The 21,019-nt window shown below is 41.7% G+C and overlaps 1 protein-coding gene across 4 annotated transcripts in view; it reads right to left on the bottom strand.

Annotated features, from left to right (window-relative positions):
* GABBR2 (gamma-aminobutyric acid type B receptor subunit 2) overlaps positions 1-19,161 on the bottom strand; it is a 478,089-nt gene extending 458,928 nt beyond the window's left edge. For 2 of the 4 annotated variants that reach the window (XM_068936292.1, XM_068936293.1), the window contains exon 1: positions 18,582-19,161. In XM_068936292.1, the coding sequence (XP_068792393.1) occupies positions 18,582-18,896 (315 nt within the window). In that variant the 5' untranslated portion in view covers positions 18,897-19,161. Of the gene's footprint in view, positions 1-3,540; positions 3,818-18,581 lie in introns of those variants that run through there. The other 2 variants (XM_068936294.1, XM_068936295.1) reach the window with 2 other exon arrangements.
* Between the last annotated feature and the right edge of the window lie 1,858 nt (positions 19,162-21,019).

Here is a 21,019-nt window from a genome sequence, read left to right as displayed (position 1 = left end):
AGTGCAATGATTCAGTTTATTGTATCTTAAGCTTGAAGTAGAAATTCTTTCTTATTTAGGTAGGATAAGAAAATAAGCATGTGATAAAATTTTTGCTGTGGAAATAATTATCAATGTCACCTTCTGTCACTACTCCATTGTTGTCTGTTTTTTATTTTGTTTTGTTTGAATAAGCGTGTAAAGGTATGCCTTAACTAAGCTGGCACACAGTTATAGAGCTATCATGACATTCCATTACAAAGGAACCAGTTTATTACCAAAAGAAAAGATAATCAACCTTTAATTCAGACCAAAACATGTTGCATCATCTCTGTTAGAGAAGACACACTTTATGATAGACTCAGTTAAATGCCAGCAAACAATCTGAGCACAATCTGAGTTAAGCCAATTTGTATGCTTAAGCCATGTCCCAGTTACAGCGTATGAATGTCTTCTTTCAACATCTTTGCTAATCAAAGCACAGTCCTTGGACAGGCTACTAACTCACAGAGAACTAAGAAAGAACAGAATAAGAACCAAAATACTATTCCCTACCCATCACTAAAGGGATTTTTAGATTTCTCTAAGCATATAAGACTCTATCATCCTGGCAACCCTGCTGATTCAGTAGGGGAACCTCCCATTGCCAAAGTGAAAGACAGAAATAAACCGATATGCACACAGCTCAACTATACCTTCCCCCCCCCCCATCTAAAAATCTCAAGGGAATACCTACAACAGCTAAAAAAATGTTCCATGGTTGGATTCAAAAATCTGCAGAAGCAGTTTTTCCACCTTCTCACACCATTTGTCCAATAGGTTAAGGATCAGGGCTCTCTGCAGAACAGAAGTTGAGCCCTGCTTCGGCTAGAGGAACAGCACATCCAACACCTCCCCAAGATGCCCCTACCTAGAACTCTGTTGACCATGTCCTTCTGGTATAAATAATTAAACGTTACAGACACAGATATACCATTTTGGTGATATTTTGGTGATGAGTCCTCATCTACCAAACTCGAAGATCACTTTCACTCACTTGGTCTCCGTCTCACTGAATGTTCAATGATTTTTTACAACATGGAAGTGCTGTCTCATGAATGTTCAAGGGATTCCCACTTTTAAGGAATGAACAACATGGCAATTAGGATGCGTATGTTAAATCATAGGAGACCTAAAAGAAATCAGTCAAAGAATGTGTTCAGTTCTCAGTTCAATGCCCTAGCCAATAAGCTATAAAGTACTACTCTGCTAGAAAAGGTTTTCTCAAAGCCCCCTGTTGGAATAGTTTCATTCAACATAAATAATTCAGATAGTTCTTGCAAGACTGCAAGAAAGCTTCTTTTGCCTAGTAGTTACCATTCACATTCTGGAGTAATGACAGTTTAAGTAGCTGAAGTAAAAGGTGAAATAAAAAGTAGCTGAAAATGTTTTCTCTTCAAAACAAGTTAATTGAAAAGTTGTGTACAGATGTGCCATTTATGGCAGATCTTGGCTCACAACTCTAATAAACAGAATCAACTTTCTCATACTGCTGCTGAGAAACTATTACATCCAAGGACCTCTGCAGCTTGTCTGTAATCACTATTTAAAACTCTGGACCACACTGTTCTCAGAATCAGGAAGGAAAATCAGAAATCTTAATACCCTACATTCTGCCAATCTCTTACAAGTTGTCATGATGTGTCTTTTTCCAGGGGTTGATTCAGAGAATTACAGATTACTATGATATTTAAATTCAAATTGCACAGGGCAGCGCAACATAGCTGAAGTTCTACAATTCAAAATCTATGGAATATTTATGTGGTGAAAAATATTTTAGATTTACTCCTAGAATTAGAAACTATGTAAATGCAATAAACAAAATAAATAAACCCTGCAAACCCCCCAACTCCCGTGAAGCAGGATTAAAAATACGGTATATGAGCAAATGCTAGTAGGTTTTAATTCCTGCCCACATAAACTCACATCCACATTTTCCATCAACTGGCAGACTACAAAGAAAAGCCAAGGAATACATTAGGCCACGATGACTGGACTAGGCCTGCAGTTTATAGAAGAAAAACAGGTGGTATCTGCTAATGGAGCCACCTACTACAGTGTGTATTCATCAGCCTTTTATGTCAAAGCCTACTGTTAGCATTAAATTTCCAGTTATTTAAGCTGAAATGTTACTGTATATCTTCATCTTTTTACACTAGAAATTAAAACATGCATTTTTAGGACTGCATATCAATACCTACATCTCCAGCAAGGGATTGCAAATGATTAAATAAAAGAGTAAGTTTCATTAAATGAAATGAAAAAAAAAACCCAGAAATTTTCTTAATGCATATATACATCTATGTTACATTAGTAAACATGGAAGCTATCTTCAAGTAACTTTATAGCACATGGGATCGTGTCAGTCATATGTTAAGCACTTCAAAAATTACACACAAGTGCTGATGAACCAAATGCACAATTACAATCAAATTAAAACTTCTCCTAGACCCCCAATAAAAGACATAATAATACCTTCTTCCTGTTATAGAGTGCAGTGTAACTGCTATTGGTGTAATAATGCCTCATTTTAATAAATTAATTGTAACAGTACAGTAAGTCTAAAGGATTATAGATAAGCAAATATTTTTGATGAGCTACTTTGTAACTTCAAAATAAGTAGCGTAATATTGTCTGTGGAGCGTATATGCACATATGCATAAAAGCGTGTATGAGTCTGAGGGCATCTGCCCCATTACCTGTCTTAGATGCAGGAGACAGAAGTTCAAATCGCTGCTGTCCTTGAGTTAAAGTACGGGTTTACACACCCAGATCGTACTGACATGTGAGTATCTCCATTTAATTTTGTCACAAATACTTTGGCTAACTTAAAAGAGAGGCCATAAAAATTACTTTTCCATGATTTAATTTCTGCATAGAAGATCTAGAGATACCTCAGTCTTAGAAGAAAAGGGAGAAAACACAGCTCTTCTCAAATTTGAAAGTATTACAACTACAGATATCACCTCACTACCCTCTCTACCTAGATTCTCAGAACCTTCATCTCTTTTATCACTTCTTAATATTCCACCTAACCAGAAAACAATGCTTTATACAGTCAGATTCCCTGCTCCAGTGACACAGCACAGATCCCACTTCTTCTATTTCTGCTGCTGTGTTAATAGATGACCTATAGAGCTGTTACCAGAGAAAGCAGAAAGAACAAGGCACAGAAGATAGTGTGGAAGAATAGAACAAATCAGCAAGTCAGAGTAGGGGAGCGCTCGCCGGGCACCTCTGAAACATCTGAAGACCCATAGGTGTTTGGCATCCCTCTTTATTCACATAGTCTTTACTCCTACTTCTAGCATCAGTGAAGTAAGGTTGAACTGCAAGTCAGTCTGGCATCCATCTATCAGTCCAAGCTTTTCCAGACAACCACATTTACTATGTTTTAGTAGAGTGGGATTTGCAAGCCCATGTAAGGATTCAGTTGCTAGCTTAAGAAAGTGTAATCACAGGCGAGGCTCAAACATGTATATCAAACATGTATGCTCAAACTATATAACTATATCCATTTACCTGAGTGTCGTGGAGTGATACCTGGAGTTCATAGTTCTTCAAAATCCATGAGTGCCTGTATAAATGTTGCAAGGCTAAATGAATAGCGGGTAATACGCCTGCTGTTAGGTTTCTCCGATCAATTAGGCAGCTGGCAGGTGAAAGCCCAAGAAGAGGGAGGCGAGTGCGATCCCGTTCTTCAGAACACCTGATTATCAGCAACACAAACAGGATCAGAATGTCTAGTTTCCAGTTCCAGAAAAACATCTTTCTTGTTTTTGTTCTCTTTTTGTCTTTCCTTCCCCTGTTGCCCTCATCCCTAAAGAACAGGCCTTAGCTTCTCTGGTTGCCTGACATTTTGCAGCTTTCCTTTGCCTCAGTCAGCTGTGTCCCTCTAAGAAAGGAGCTAATTGTTATTAAAGGATAAAGACCTCCCTACGGCTGGCTTTTCCAATTTGGACAGTAATCCTGCTCACAGCAGTGCTGTGAATCAATACTTCACAAGAATAATCTCTAGGCAAATTGCTCTGCCAAGTCTAATTTTAAACATGTGTCATTTTAAACATTTCTGTAGCAGAAATACTCAGCCACAGTTGACAAATCAATAAACAAAATAGTATAATTCCTTTAAAAATGGATACTCTAGGGATTGATCAAAGTGATAGTATACTGAACTCTTATTTTCAGCTTTCTGTACACCATCGGGTAGGAAGATTGGTTCAATTTGTTTTACCTTGTACCTATCACATTTTCAGACAGCTTCACATAGACCAAGAAGAGAGTATGCTGTCCTGCATATTGATAATATCTCATACACTTCTCGTCCAAAAGTTGCATCAGCTCAAAGCTATATCTTGTGCCTGATTCTACTTTTCTCAGAGACCCCATGCTTCTGTTAAAATCAAGGCAAGTTTTGGGCACATACAGAGTTCAGATCTGCTCCTCTCATGTGCGGTCACACTATCTTTCGACAGGCATTTCAGATATTGTCTTACCTAGCTAAGTAATTCCATCATACTATTTGCAGTCGTCCAAGTAATGTTGCAGGCTATGGGAGGGAATGCATGCTGTGTATGCAGAAATGCAGAGAATATTCTGACGCTGGAGAAAACCTCATTTGCTGCAGAACAACCAAAATTTGCCAGGCTGAGAAGGGAATACATTTGAGTCCACCACATCACAGAAGAATCTTCACCGTTGTTCCCCGGGAATCACAGCCTGCCTCGCTTAGCATGCAAGCGCCATCCTCTGTGTACCCTTCTCAGCAGCAATACGCTCCATCTTTGTGCAAGTAGCCATCTCTGTCATCCCTTCTCTCCTTTCGAGCAGCCACCTCTCCCCATCCCTCCCATGCACAGAAAAGCTCCCATACACACTGCGATGCTGCCATAGATAGGCAAGGAAATGGGAGAGCCAAGTCCACACACAGGGAGAGGAAGAGAATCTGGCCTCTCTAGAAGATGCTTGTTCATCCAGGAAGAAAAAAAATTGTTTTTCAGGGCACTCCATGTCATTACACATACAACTGAATAGCAAACTATTTTGTTCTCTTGGGGAAATTCTGAGATTTCAAAAGAAATGCCCTGTGCCAAGCTGGAATAGAACCCCAAACTTTACAGGTTTTCACAGCTCAGTTATCTGATAGAAAAACAAATGGAAGGGCTCACAGGCAGAAAACTAAATCTGATATAAATCAAAATTCAAATAGTGTGTTCAGAACTTGGCAATTTATTTTGTGAATAGTTGTTATTTCAAAACTAAGCATTAGTTGGCTGCACAAGATAGGATTTTTTTATTTTAAATTTTCAAAATATAGTGTGCCAAAACATTTTCAGGTCAATAAATTATTTTGAAAGTGATGTGCAACTAAAAAGCCTCTAAAGAAAAATTCTCAGTGAAGTCCAATTATAAACATCCTAATTTAAAATCGCAATCTATATATTGTGTGACAGAGGGGCATGAAAATAAATAGATAAATAAAAGGAGTAAGAGCAAAATAATATTGAATAAAAAAGCAATAAATATCTGCCCTGAGTCCAGGGATTAGCCTCAAGGAAGAGTTATGCCCAAATTATTATTAACTATCCACAGTGACTCTTTTGCCAGCTCTCTTGTGCTGTACTGGAAAGGGAAGAACAGAACCCAGCTAATCATTATTCCCCTCCATCCATTCTCAGGCACAAACGCAAGCTGAAATAGAAATACCTTTTGCATGCTCCTTGCTTTCCTTCATCACCACTGCCTATAGCCACAATGCAGCATGGCTGTACAAAGCCCTGTGTTGGAGGAAGCAGAACCTGCTTTTCTTCCTGTATAAACTAAGCCCAAATCAAATGCAGCACGGTCAAAATTCATTATCAGAATTCAGAAAGTTCAAAAATTAGCTAGGCAAAATGCAAAGTAGGAGGCACACACTGGTAGCACAGTCCTGCATAGCAACAATTTAACACAGTGGCTTAATAGGTATATTCTGTTCCTTATTCTTATGATTCTATAATGTGATTATTGAAAATATATGTTTTTAAACATTTTTTAAACTCAGGGTAAAATTATTTCCTGAACAAAGAGCCAATATAGGCCAAGATATTGCTTAAATCCTATTTAATTCCTTTCTTAGAGGCTTAAATAGGATTTTGTTGGTGAATAGTCCTTGGACTATTCTTCCTTACCAGCATTATTTCCAGTATTGACACACTAAGGAAGAGGAGGGGAGGGAAGGGGGAGGTATTCATGCTGCCAAACTTCAGCAGCCAAGGTGCTCTGAACTGCTCTCTTTCTATGCCTCAATCTTTTCACCAGCTAACTAGGAAACATGAGGCTCCATGAGTCATAGCTTTGGCTCCTATCCAAAAAAATGTGGTTTGAATCTCCTCCACATTTAAAAAACCAAATCTGCCGCTACCCCTCATTCCACTCCTCTTCCCCCCGCCATCAGGCCAATAGCTTAAAACTCATGAGAGAGAAATGGTGCATTGCAGGCTGTCAAACTCCTTTTCAGCACCATATAGATGGACATACATTTTAATTACACACACTGTAGGGAGCATCACCTCATCCTATAGATAGGCAGTCTGCCTCAATCTAGACTCCTACATTTTTCTGCTTGTGCTACTTTCGGGTCTCCTCAGCTATGCTGCATTTCGCCCAGAACTGGCAAAGGAACAAATAACATACTAGCACAGCCTCATGTTAATTGCTTGCTTAAAATTTGCTTCCTGACAGAAATATTTAGCTATCTAACCAGAAGACAGTTTCAGATATAGAAGTATTTTTATTGCTAGTATTAATGCAACAATATATGTGTTAAAATACATCCATGAGTTTTCATTTTGATAGATTAACTAGCCATATTTGCCATACATGTGATTTATCACACAACTGTAATATTCAGGTATTCAATAACATCTTCTGAGATTTAATATCTATAAAGCACATTGTTATGCCTTTGTCACATGATCTAAGACTGGGTTTTTCAGCTGAGTTTATTCTACACCCTCAGAATTTACGGTTGAAACATAGCAATTGTGAAATGCTAGTCTGATAAATCAGTTAACTTATCTTAAATGTACTTCTCAAATTTGAAGCTGAATTTCCACAATTATTCGTAATAATACTAAATCCGAACTTTGATTTCAGTGCCAGACCATGAAGGCTATTTTATTTTAAACCCTACCTTCCCACTATTTTAGAAGGTTTTACAAAACAAGGTACTTGTTCCTCAGCGCAGTAACAATCACTAGAGTTTTTTGCCATAGCTAGCTTCAAGCCTGAGGACACAACTGGTGACCGAATGACTCACTATTGGTATCTCCTTTGTTATAGCTGCACAGACAAACTGAGTATTTTTCAGGGAGGCAATTAAGCCCTTGTAGAAGCTCAGTTCCCATTAACTTAAAAAACGTTAAGCCTATTTAAGTCTATTTATTACATATAGATTAATACATTCCAAAGTCAAAAGGAGATATTTTGTGTTGTCTTCTCTATCACTTTATCCTCTGTGTTTAAAGCATTTAAAATTCAGTTCTCAATCCCCTGATCAGTATTTCTGAATCATAAATCACTTTTAAGAGTTACTAGTTCATGTAAAAGATTGACTCTAGACTGTGGTAACTGTGTTTAAGGTTGGCTATATATTTAAGATATATGTCACTTCATGCCTCCCACACAATAGCTTCTTCCCCCTTGAGTAATACCCATTAACATTTATAGGATGTTCTCATCCCAGCCTCAAATGTTAGTTTTTTCAAAGTAGGTTATCTTTCACCCCTCTTTTCCCAAGTGTCTCTGATCTTGCTACTTAATTGCTAAGTGTAATTAGAGTACAGAGCACTCACCTACCCCAAGAAACCTTAGAAATGCATTGAAATCTATTATGATTTATTTTGGATGGTAATTCCTGTACTTACATCAAGACTGAGCTTCTATCTATGCCAAGAATGACTCCAATATTGAAACACTATTGTCTGCTCTAACATGTCTAAGCTTTCCAAGCAGCCAGCTGTTCAACTAAAACTACTTACTCCCCACAGCATTACCCAAACGACCAGACTATGTACTTCCCACTGGCCTGCAAAGGCTGAGCAGATTTGCTAGTAGCTAGAGAGACTGATCTGAAAAAGGTAAATGAAAAATTGTTTTTGCCATAAATCATAACATCTCACTCTTCATAAGTAGCCTGCAAATCTCATCTCTCTGCTTTCCCTTTTCCTGAGCCTGGCATAACAAAGATCAAATTCATTTCCTCCCTTCTGAACAGCAGGTTTGAAGTAAAGAGATAATATTACTAGTATATACAGCATCAATGAGATTATTTCTGAAGTAATATGTCAAATTCTAGCAGCAGCACTTTGAGAAGAAAGATTACAAACTGCAAAAGCTTCAGAAGAAAGCTGCAGAAATGTATGATGGCCAAGAAAACAATGAAGGTTGGTCTATCCAGTTTAAGGTTCAGATGTGCCTTAATCTATAACCAGTTCTATAGGAATCAGGAATGGGGGGAAAAAAAAAAAAAGGATTTCTAATAATAGCAAACTTCTGAACTCACTAGTCAAAGAAAATCTATTTCTACCCTCCAGTAAATCATCCTCATTAAATGAAATAACCTTTATTAGGGAAGTTAAAAGAGTACTTGCAGTCTGGGCCTGATACAAGACTAAGGCTTCTAGCCACTGCAGTAAAGCAAAACAAAACTACTAACACCAAAGCTGCTGCTGTCGTTACTCTTTACTGCTGTAACTGCACTAGGGGCTTCTGCTGACATTGAGATAACGCCTCTTGACACCACTGCTGACATAACCACGTCAGCTGTATAGACCTGGCTTGAGCAACAAGGCCCTAGAGACATAGTACTCTTGCGGCGTCACTCCTTTTATTTACGTTACTTAGCTGTAATTTTTGCTAAGGTCAAACACGCTATTTCCATAAGCAATAGAAATGTGGAGAGTATGTGTTAATTACAAAAATAACTATGCCTGATTCATAGAAATTCCTATACCTTGCATATTTCTCATATTTGAGATGTAATATTCTAATTCTAAAGGATATTTAATTCTGATAATGTCGACACAGATCCTGAAAGGATCTGCATCCCAAAGAATGAGAAAAATAAGCATTTTATTCAGCCAGGCAATTTGAAAGTTTAAAGTAAGTATCTACAAATGCCTTTGCTCTTAATTAAAAGTGGCACTTCTAGGTCTCCTGCTCATAAAAGCCCATTGCTTTTTCATAGGTGGGCTGGCTTTCTAAAGTGCTGAGCATCCAGCAGTTCCCACCGATGTTGACAGAAACTGCAAATCACTCAGTGCTTTGGGAAGACAAATCTTCAGTTCAGGCATCTAACTTGAAACTCTGTTTTTTCAAAGAGGTGATCTAGAGGTGATACTATTAGCACTCTTTATAGCAAGAAATGATTAGAAGAGGGAAGCTCAGTTAGGTTTAAAGATACGCGACGCCAAACTTCTTTGTATGTCTTAGGTAGAGCTATTGCAATTTAATTTGTTTTACTACATTGCATGAAGTCTTCCTACCACTACCATATCCCTGTAGATCAGATTCTCACCAACAATATGGAATTCATTCCTGCTTATAACTTTTGGAAAGCGAGAAAGGAGAAGGAAAAAAAGAGGAAGTTCGTCTCTGCCTCCACTAACCTCCTGTAAGTTATTGATATTTATAGCTCTCCAAATTCACAGGGGGGGAGCTGAAAGCAGCCCAAGACGTTTTTGCAGTGCATCAAAATTATATGAAAGACCTCACAGAAATGCAGAGTTTAGTATTTTTATACTGTATGTTTATATTAAAGCATTTTTACATGATTGTGTTAACATAGACAGGAGTGAATGTCTGAAAATCACAATGCTTGAAAAATATTACATTTTACATGCTCTACTGAACTGAGTGTTAATCTGTCAAAAACTATCACTTTATATAGAGTAAAAATTATAAAGAAAGATATCTGCTATGTGTTCTTTGCTAGAAAAACATTAAATTCCCTATGAAAGCAGAAGCAGTAAACAGTGGAAAGAAAGTTAATTAACATCCCAAAAGAGGCCTCATACTACTTTTCCCTGAAGGTTTTGGATGCAAAATGGTTACTAGGACACCTATTGTGTGTATAGATCTTCACATAATTCTGTAGATCAGTGAAGCTGTAGCAGAAACTGAGACTTACCTTAGGTAAATGGTATCAAAATTAAAATAAGTTACTACTTTAAGAAAACAGAAGGTTAACAAATGTCTTCTTTTAAAGATATATGGTAGTAGGTCTTTAATCAAAAAAATCACGACATTTTAAAAATGGCTTAGATAAGCGGGTAAACAGAATGAGTTCCTCTAATGGAAATTGTGGCAAAATAGTCTTACAGGAAAAGTAGATGTAAAGAAGCAAATAAAGTTTAGATAAGAATCACAAAAGTGGTCTGGAGAACGAGCTATTCAGTGAATAGGCACATAAATCCAGTAGATTCAGCTTGCCAAAAAAACCAAGTTAACAAGTTTCTCACTTATAGTCTGTGACTCTCTGAAGAAGGGAAGAAGGCTTTAGATTCCAGCAGGATCTAATCCAATAGAGCCCTTCATATGAGGCTGGTTACCTTGGATAGCCAAAAAAAGTCAGAAAATTTTGGTCATTTTGAACAGCCTGTATTGGTAAATGAACGTTCTTGTGATTTCCAGTTCTGTGTCAACTAACTAGAAAGAAGTTCTGTGGCGATCACAGCACATAAACATTGAGAATTACTGATCACACCGGAAGTGCTATTACAGGATAAACAAATTTTAGGTTGGAAATAATAATGGACTTTTAAAGTGATTGTGAACTAATCGTAGAGAAAAGTTTTCCAGAGAGGAGGTAAGCTCTCCATCTCTTGGGATCCTGAAGACAAGATCTGAGGGCTTTTTAAAGTACGTTTTGGAATAGTCAAACATCTCAGAGAAATATATGGCCTATATTATAAGAACTGAGTAATCATAATGGTCCTCTGATCTTAGGGCATGTTAATTATTTACAAGAAGTACCATGGCCATAGTAGGAAACCTAAGTTTTCTAATCCTATCCCTCAAACTCATGAGGTTCACTTTAAAGCATTTAGTCCATTATCTGGGCCTTCATCTCCCAGGAGCTTCAGTAACAACAATTTGGACAGCCCAGGTGAATTAGCCTTTACATTTTAAGAGCTCTGCAACTATTACTTTCAGCAAGAAGGTAGAAATTTACCTTTGATTTGTTAGCTTTCATTTTCACATTTGAGAATGCTTTTTTGGAAAATACTATGGATAAAATAGTCAGAACTAAAAGCTCACAATGATGAAACACTAATGAGACACAAATTGGACATCAAGCACTGACTTGGAGATGAGATTAAGTGTTTATTCCATCACAAGAAAAAAAAATACATACTTTGTCAGTCTGTATGTCCTGTTTATATTCAGCCAGTACAAAGAGGCTGCCAAATCCAGTGGATCTTATCCATAGCAAAATCATCTGCAAATAGAAGAATCTCTGCCTAGCAAAGACGACTCTCTGTCATCTCAAAAGTACAGGTGGCATGGCAAGGGGAAACACAATATGACTAAAAGTATATTTCAGCTATTCTTAGGGGCACTAGCTTCTGTATTTAAATTAGAGCAATGTTGAAGCTGAAGTAGTTTGCTTCAGGAGTCGGGCTACTGGTTCATTACTGCTGGAGCCAGGGAACCACAAAAGTACTGCAAATCTCCTTCCCAGCTCAGCTAGACCCACAAATCAGGCAAAAGCATGTCTGGCTCCTAAACCTTTCAGGCTCCATTACTGACTTAGTTTCAGGATTCCTAGTACAAAAATAAATTCAAGAAGTATGATATATTTGTATTGTACCCTCTCAGCTTGATATTAAGCTCTAGAAGTACATGAGGCTGCTGCATATCAACCCATATCACTGCAAGATTGAGTCACACCAGTGGTGACTGGCCTCAATGTACTCCTCTGCCAGCTCCAGCTGCTCCAAAAATTAATTGAGCCAAAAAGGATCACAGGGTGGGCTCCCCGGTTCATTTCCTTCCACCACATGATTCTCTGAGTCAGAGTTGTGGGTGCTGTGGTTCAACCTTTCCTAAGAAAAGCATCTGCTTTTCTAGGATAGCCATGGATTTTTGAAATGGCCTAGCCTCCGCTTGAGTTCCACGAAAGAAGCTTGGATCCCAGCTTCCACAATTTCCTCAAACATCTTAGTTGTTATTCCACAATATGCCATGAAAACTTCCATAATGCAATGAAATTGAAAGCAGAGAACAAAGCTTGAGATATGCATGCATCAACATGCTCTCAGGTCATTAATGTGAGATAGTGTTTTGTATCCTTGACATGATGTGATGCTATTTATGCTGCCATCCCAAATAGTGGCATGAAATTAATTAAAATAATATAAATTCTATATCGATAGCTTTTTGTGTGAATGCAGTCATTAAATGCATCTCTTATAGCTCTTTCTTCTCCCTTTTCCTATTGCAAATGTTTTCATCACAGTTCTCACATGAATATTATACTCCATCTTTTCCATGAACTCAAATAATTCACTTTGATCAATGCTCATTTTGGAGAAGAGTGCCTTCCTTCTCCTCCTTCAAATGGAAATGGAAATTCCTTCCTGGATTTATTCAAAAAATAACTTTCCCCTGCTGATAGCGTGTGCTTGGCATTTCAGTCAAAAGATTCCATAACAATGTGTTTTGCAGCATGTATAGGATAAGTTCTACAAGAAATTACAAGACATATGCCAGAAGATGATATATTGGCTTTATATCTCTTTGCAGAGATATTTAGAGGATGTACATTCTGCAGGTCTGGGATCTGCACCCAGAGGAGTGGGTGCAGTGAATACATTATTTCTCTCATCTCCCCACCCACATTTTAGCATCAGTGGAAAAGCCAGCATAGAATTAACATAAACACTTAACTTTTAGATGATTCCCTCCAAGTTTACAAAACTCTAATGCAGAAGGAGTTGTGTCTCAAGTGGAGCCATATTAGATGAAAGTCAAAGGGCATACTGACTATCTAAAAATATATATATGTTCATTCCAAGCAGAAAAAGGCGTACTCTTTTTGCCACTAGAATAGCCATTGGTCGTTATCCATGCATGTAACGACACAAATGTACTTTCAGCTTAATGTCTATGCTCTCTGAATATCTCAGAAAGTACAAGCACTTAGCAATAAGAATAGAAATAAGAAATTACCCAATCACTTTAACATATGACAGACATATCATCTGTATCCTTAAACTAGCAGCCATTTTTTCCTGTATAGTCTCTTGTAAATTGGACCATCTTTTAGCCCTAGACATCTCCCTTGTATTCAGCTGACTGCTACCCTTAGAAAAAAATGATCAGGACAACTCCTTATCTTTCCCACTTTGAGTACTACTTCAGAAATGCAAAGAAGGCTTCAAAAAAAATTAGTAGCTATAGCATTCTCAAAGGATATGGGAAACCCAGGCTATATTTATGCTGTATATTAAATTAGCTTGATCCCCAGTCTATCAAGCCCACAGAACTGCTGCCGTTGCATCTGGAGGCAGGTGCAAATCCAAGCTCGAAGCACTACTGCTGAGATGTGGGGTTCTTTAACTCTCCTCTTCCTGGCAGGTAGGGTGAGGAACTTTCTACACTGGCTGCAGATTTAAGATAAAACACACTCCAGCAGTCTGATATTAGAGGAGCTAGAAGCTTTTGAGGAAACTCAAGGTTCAGTTTAGGGGGGTTACCCATGTACAAAGCAAGTGTGTCAGGGCTCACCCCCAAGAGTATTGGCATGGCTTGGTTATATCAGATTAAGCATACTTCCAGGCACAAATCCAGTTGCTATCAGAGGCTCTTGAATCCATGTCTCCTAAGCCTAACCGACACAGCACGTGCATTTCTTTTTTGAAGTGCCTCGCTCAACTTGCTCAACCCTAGTGCAGAGTTTGTCAGAATGCAACCACTGGCTGTTTGTCCTCCTCTGAGGAATAGCAAGTGCTACTAAAAACCCCATTCTCCACGTTCCTGGCTAGATCCCCTGTTTTGTACTACTGATATCAACCCTCTCTCTCTTTTCTAAAATATGTTTACTGTCCTTACAGTAAATGTGACTCCTACTTCAGGTTGCAGGAACAAGACCTAACTTATGAGTCAACTCAATTCATGACTGTACTTTCTGCAAAAGGCATCTTTATTTGGAGGCTGAGGGTATTTTTTTTTTAAACTTAGAATAGCTAGTAGGATTACATAGATTGGTGCATAGCCCATATAGCTTTCTTAAACTTCAAGAGAGGAGGGTTTTGCTGAAAATATGGAAAACTTTTTTTTAGTAAAAAAGTAAAATAAAGAGAAGCTCCATTTATAACATACCTAGACTGTACCTTCTGGTCAGATACACTGGGCAAGGCACTTTCTATTCAGTTTCAAAATAGGCATCCAGTTTACGTTTCAGATCTCACCCTTCTATGCCAATGTGCTATTTAAAGATGTTAAAGTGAATTATTATTTAAAAAGGAGATTATATCAGGATTACCACAAATTACTTGCAGTTATTACAGCAAACAAAATAACCTCCATATTATGATCTCCATATTATGGATATTCTTCTCTGTTTGTGATAATATACCCTACTTATTTCTAGAAGACTTTTTTTCAGCTTGTCAGGAGTCATTTTGAGCTTCAAAAACAAAGTGACAGAATTCTAACTTGCATTCCCAGCCTTCGTGACTCTACACATTTAGATTTCAAATATTCAGCCTATCTGTACAACACTTGCAGCACCGATTTTGGAAGAAGGCAGAAAATACATTCCTTATTCAAGGAAAGATGTCCAGATGCAGAAGGGCAGATATCCAACTTCCATTAAAGCCCTTGTCTTCTTCCACTATACCTCTTCCTCTAAATTCTCTATGGACAGCTTTTGCCTGCTGCAAAATAAATGGTGTTGAAATCCATAACTTTCTCTACTGGAATGTTTAATTACTTTATTTTAGGGATATTTTACTATTTTTTACCCAGCAAATGTGTGTCAGGGTGCTTCCAGAGCGCAGAATCATCTTTCCTGATGTATATGCCATTGCAAATGTCATCTATCACATAACTTTCAAAAAGTTTATTTGTGTTTTCAGCAAAATAAAGTTCTAATCACAGGGACAGGAATTATTTATCCAAAGCCATAAACTATCAAGTGCCCTTAACTTTGAGGACCTGGTCCTAGGGCTGCTGGAATCAGTGAATTATTGCCAGTAATTTCAATTGGCTTTGGATGAGACTCTCTTACTCGCTTTATCACTTCATAAGTTCTCTTGTTTCTAAAATAACATAATTGTGATTTTTTTGCCTAAGAGTCTCATTCAGAGTTTGCTCCTGCTCTCACTGAAATGTATTATAGGACTAACTTAAGGCACTAATTTAAATCAGAGTTCTACAAGTATCTACACCTGAGCTTTATTTTATTCCCTGAGCCTACATAGGAAGGCTCATCCATGCAGATAAACACATACCTATGGGCTAGCAAAAGAATTTCATTAAACCAGATCAAGATCAAGCTCTAGACAGTTTAACCATCCAAAATACTGAAGACATAAGCCTTTATGTAATTGCTGTAACCTGTGGTTCTGTTTTGCATAGAAGACATATTCACACAATCACAGCTGATTGAGAGGTAGATTAAACAAAGTAATAAAGTATATGTTTAATTCCATCTAAGTGTTTTGATAACGACTGGGGTTGCTGCTCACGTGCTCAGAGGTTTGCAGGTCCAAGTTCTGAAAAACCACAGCCTGACTTAGAAGGCACATTACGGCGACTCATATGGTTGGTCAGAAATTAAAGGCATTTTATGCCTCCTTTTACAAATCAGAAATATCAGATAAACAATATTCAGTTTAACTTTGCCAGAAAACTACCTGAATACATAATAAAAAAAAAAATCTAATTCTGTTAACTCAGTAATTATTTTCCATGAGTTTATAATTAAAACATTATGTAAAGATGTAATACAAACATCAAATTATAACTTCAAATGAGATTTTGGAAAGACATGAGGGAGAATATTGACGTATCTGAATCACTGCCATATATTTCCTAAGCATTATAAATATATTACAACTGTTTCTCAAGCTGTTGAAAAATTCCAGGAGTTCAAAGTTCCACATTCTCTCTGTAATGATGATCATGTCATAAGCAAATACAACGTCCTGAAGGGGAGGACTACTCCCTGGTCTGTGATTATGTAATGATTAGAATGCAGGTCCTCAGGGATATTTATCTATTGGCAATCTCAGAAAATAGGCTGAGGACCAAGTGGGCATGATCAGTGATCTACCTTTCTGCTTACTGTAAGTGCACAGAAGTAGTAAGATAATGCCTGAACAGAGTGAAAAAACTTGTACGGCTATTATGTGTTTAATGGCTGTTCCAGCCATTAATCCACTCCGTTCTGCTGCAGTCAATCTAGCGCTCTTCATGAACACTAAGTTATTTACTTGTCACTATTAAGCATATGATCGTGATCCAAGTGCACTCCAAATATATACATTCGCCTGACTTAGCATTCCATAACCACCATTTATTAACTGCTTAAAAGCATTCAAAGCTACAAAGCAAGTTGGCAACATGATCCAGATTCTTTATGATGTCCCTAGAGTACAAAAGAGTGAAAATGCAATTTTTTTTAGAAACTGAAACTCAGTCCAGAAGAAATAGAACATTTTTTTCTAAATATTTTAATGCTAACTACCTAGTTCAGAACCCAAAATCTGTATTAACAGCTTCAAAATATTTTGACTGCGATAAAGTACAGCACTTCATTGCTTATGATGTTTCTGTATTAAGAAGGAAGATCTTGCCTAGGCTTCTCTACTTCCTATGTATATATTATTTCTGTAACAACTCCATACGAGGGATGAATTTAAGTAGAATAATGTAATGAAAACAGGATTAGGAGAATGGTGATTTTTTTCTAACAGATGCCTCACTTTCATTATGAAACATGTATTGCCATTCAGAAAATCCCCCATAATTCTCTTCATTATGATTGCAGAGTTCCCTGGGATTCATTTTTTTAAGGAAATGAATGACAACTCTGGGCTGATCTTGCCTGTCTTTCCTTTCAATACATCAGTCATGTTCACACAACAAAACACTATGGCAGCAGGTTTTCTCCTAACTGGTGTCCCCAGCAATATTGCCTTCCACGCATTTCCATTCAAAGCTATCTGAAAAAATACTGTGACAAATCTATGTAAATAAAAGCAGCCACCTTAGCCCTTTGGGGTTTTTTGGTTGGTTGTGGGGGTTTTGTTTTTGTTTTGTTTTGTTTTTCGGAGCGGAGATACTACCACACAGCAGTACAGCCTGTTATTGTTGCTCTCGGTTTGCTTCCCTCAGGTTTTGAGAATCAAAGGGGAGAAGACAGGGGCTTCCTTAAATTGCAGCCAATAAGATTTTCAGCAGTCACTTGCTTTACCGAGGGTTGTCTTGGAAATACACAGCAGACACTAGCATTACACAAGAAACGACTGCCATCTTCAGGGAAGGCTCAATATTGAATCAGCATGTATCCTCTGCAAACACAGGCTTATGGAAGTTGTGACCAAAACGAAATGCAGCTGGGGGTGACTGACAGTGGCAACCAACTTAATAAAACCTCCGCCTCCCTCTCTAACAGGTAAGAGGAAGATTTTCCCACTGGAGCTTGGCGGGGGGGGCCTTTTCCCGGCCCCCCGCCGGCCCCAGGCAGCGGTTGCGGAGCAGGGCACCTCGCAGGGTGCTGGCACACACCGAGGAGAGGGACCGCAAATTTAACTCTTGCCGCTCCGCTCCTCCGCACCGCGCCGCGCCGCTCCGCTCCTCCGCGCTCCCCGGCGGCCGGGCACGGCCCTGCGGCCTGCGCAGCGCACCCGGCCCGGCCCCGCGCACCCCTGCGAGGGCATCCCGGCCCGCCCTCGCCCCGCAAGCCGGAGGAGAAGCCTGCCAACCTCCTGTGAGGTCCTTCCCCACCTTCTCCTTAAGCTACAGCTACAGTCACAGCCGCTCGCGTCCCAGCGCTGCATTTCATCACTCCGGACCACAGCGGGTGCTCATTGAAAGAGAGGGAAAATAAAGTAATTGGCGTGCATCTGTTGCCTAATAGCTAGAGGCCGGGAGACGGCTACAGCCGCAGCTGTGCTCAGCGAGGAACCGCCGCTGAAAGCCAGCCTTCCTCTCACAGATGCACACGCACGCCAAGGGCAGCGCATCCAAGCCAGGAGACAACCCAGCGCCGCGGCACCTGCCAGGCCCGGCAGCCCCGGGCAGGGGGGTCCGCGGCGCTGAGCGGCGGCTGCCGCGGAGCCGCTCCGCCTGTGCGCCGCGAGCAGGATACGGCCCGCCAGCTCGCCACCATCCGCGCCGCGCCGGGCCCCTCCGCGTCCGCCGGCCGCGCAGGGCCGCGCGGACATCGCGGGCTCGGCCGCAGCCCCCGGCCCGGCGTCCGCGGTGCCCTTGTGCCCTTGCACCCCCAGGGCCCGGCGCTGGGCGGCGGCGCCCCCGCTGCGCCCAGCGGGGAGCGCGGCGGTCCCTACCTCCGTGTCGTAGAGCCGCAGGTCCAGGAAATAGGGGTTGAGCAGGGACTCGTTGCGGATCTGATCCATGGCCAGCTGCACGGCGGGCAGCACCCCGCGGCCGATCTTGCTCTTCTGGTCCTCCTCAGACGGGCTGAGCGGCATCAAGCCCATGATGGAAATCGGCGTGGTGGCGTTGGGGGGCAGCCCGGCCGCCCCCCGGGCGCTGCCCCGCGGCCAGCCCCAGCCTGGCGGCGCCCAGCCCAGGCACAGGAGCAGCAGCAGCATGGCAGGGCTGGAGGTGGCAGCGGCCGGTCTCCGCCGAGAGGGATGCATGCTGCCGGATGGGGGAGGAGGAGGAGCAGGGGTGGTTGCGGGGGGACGGGCAGAGCGGCGGGAGGCAGCCGAGCCCCTCTCACTCCGGGAGCATCCCCCGGCGGCAGGGGCCAAGGCGGAGGGAAGAGAGCCGCCTCTCCCTGCTTCCCCGGGAGCCTGGGGGTCTTCTCTCTCTTTCTCCCCCTCCCCTGGCAATAATCCTTCTGGCAATGGCGCCTATTCCTTCCTAGATCTGCCAGCTGCAACCACCAGCAGTAATAAATAAATAAATAAATAGCCCCCCCCCCCCGCACACGCTCCTCACCACCCTCCTCCTCTGCTCTCTCGCCGGCAGCACAGCAAGAGAGCGGGACCTGCCTCTGCCTCCCGGCTGCCCTCCCCCCGAAGGGCGGAAGGGGGGCCCGAGCAGGCCTCAGTGAACACCCCCTCCTCCTCCGGGGGGGGCGGGGGGGAAGGTTGCTCCGGTAGAAAACGCCGAAGAGGAAAAAGCCCCCCCCCCCCCCCCCCAAGGACGGGCAGGCGGAGGAGGAGAGCGGGCAGAGCCGACCCGACCCGGGGCGGGGGTGCTAGTGCCGCATTCCCGGGAGCCGCCGCCGCCCGGGGCTGCGGAGCGGGGGCCGCCTGGGACCGTCCTTCCGGGGCTGCGGAGGAGCCGGGGGGCCCGGGTGGCGGCGCGGCGGGGTGGGGGCGGACGGGGCTGCTCTTACGGCATCAGCGCGCAGAGCCCGCGGATCGCAGGCGGCCTTCAGGTGAGGGCTTCAGCGCGGCCAGGGGGGCGGCGGGGAGGTGTCTGTGCAGCTCCTGCCCCTCCGCGCGCCTGCCTCCCTGCGGCGGCGCGGGCGGCTGGGGAGTGCCACTGTTTGGTCTGGCTACGCGGTGCCGCACGCACCAAGCCGCGCTCCCCCGTGCCGAGGTGCAGCCGCCCCAAGCGCGGCCCTGCCCGCGCGCGCACACGCGTGCCAGGCACCCCTCTACGCGCGCACTCACACGCGCTGTCCTATGCAGGCGAGGGCAGTCCCCCGCTCCGCACACGCTCCCATCACAGCCTTTCCTCCCCGCTCCCACAAGATATGCAAACACGGCAGCTTTGCACCTCCGGTAGCGACACACACGCGCGCACACGGAGTCTGGGCCATGACAGCTCATCAGCGCAAAGGAGATGGGCATTTTGCAAGGCAGAAGTCCGTACATTTTATGTATTTTTTCCTCCCTGTAGAACTCACTGCTTTGCTGGAGCATGGCACTGATCATTTTCCCACACCTGCAGCTTATGACTACAAAAAAATTAATGTGGCAGCAGAATTTAGAGGTCCGCTGAGCTGCAAGAGGGTTGCCACAGCTCTGTTACCAGCCTGGAGGAGATGAGCCCTTTTCACCCCTGTACTCACAATATGCAGCTCTTCCCGTGTTACCTTGTTCATATCTGCATGTATGTGGAGCACATCCCACTTTTGCGAAGGCATTCTGCCTTGCTCCCAGGTATAGGTCCCCTGCTCCTGACAAACATTTTCATACTGCCCATTCTTGACTGTGACTTGCCATGTCCCTTAACGGCAGGGCTTTAATCTGAAACCTACTGAGAAAACACAGAAAGCAACTTAGGTCACAGTGTGTTTCAAGGCAGGCATATTGGGAAAAGACAAGGCGTTGGTTAACCCAGCTTTGGAGCCTCGCTTTTTATACATATTCATGCTATTCCTGAAGTTACTCACAGCAAAAATTTGAAGATCAATCAAATACACCTAATTTATATCATATACATGATGGTGGCATCTGTGCAATACATTGGAAAGAATCTTTATACATTAATAAATTTTAAGATCATAATGATCTGACCTCAAGCTAAAAGGCCTGAGCCAATAATCTTGTAACACTCACTGCCTTATAGCCTTTGGAAAGACATCCAACAGTATTGCATTAAAGACATCAGTAATGAAGAGCCCACCACAACTCTTGATACATCCTTCAATTATTACTTACTTTGCTAAAATATATATCTTATATTCAATAATAAATTGTCTTATTTCAGTTTCCAGTCACTGGTTCTCATTATGCCTTTATCAACGTAAGGGGAGATACTATTACTGATCTTCTCCCATGTACAGGCTAAGACTGATCACTGC

This window comes from Struthio camelus, chromosome 2 (assembly GCF_040807025.1).
Source record: "Struthio camelus isolate bStrCam1 chromosome 2, bStrCam1.hap1, whole genome shotgun sequence".
In the NCBI taxonomy this organism is placed as follows: Eukaryota; Metazoa; Chordata; class Aves; order Struthioniformes; family Struthionidae; genus Struthio; species Struthio camelus.
The sequence above is the reverse complement of the archived record's forward strand: the minus strand, read 5'-3'. Positions and strand labels throughout refer to the sequence as shown.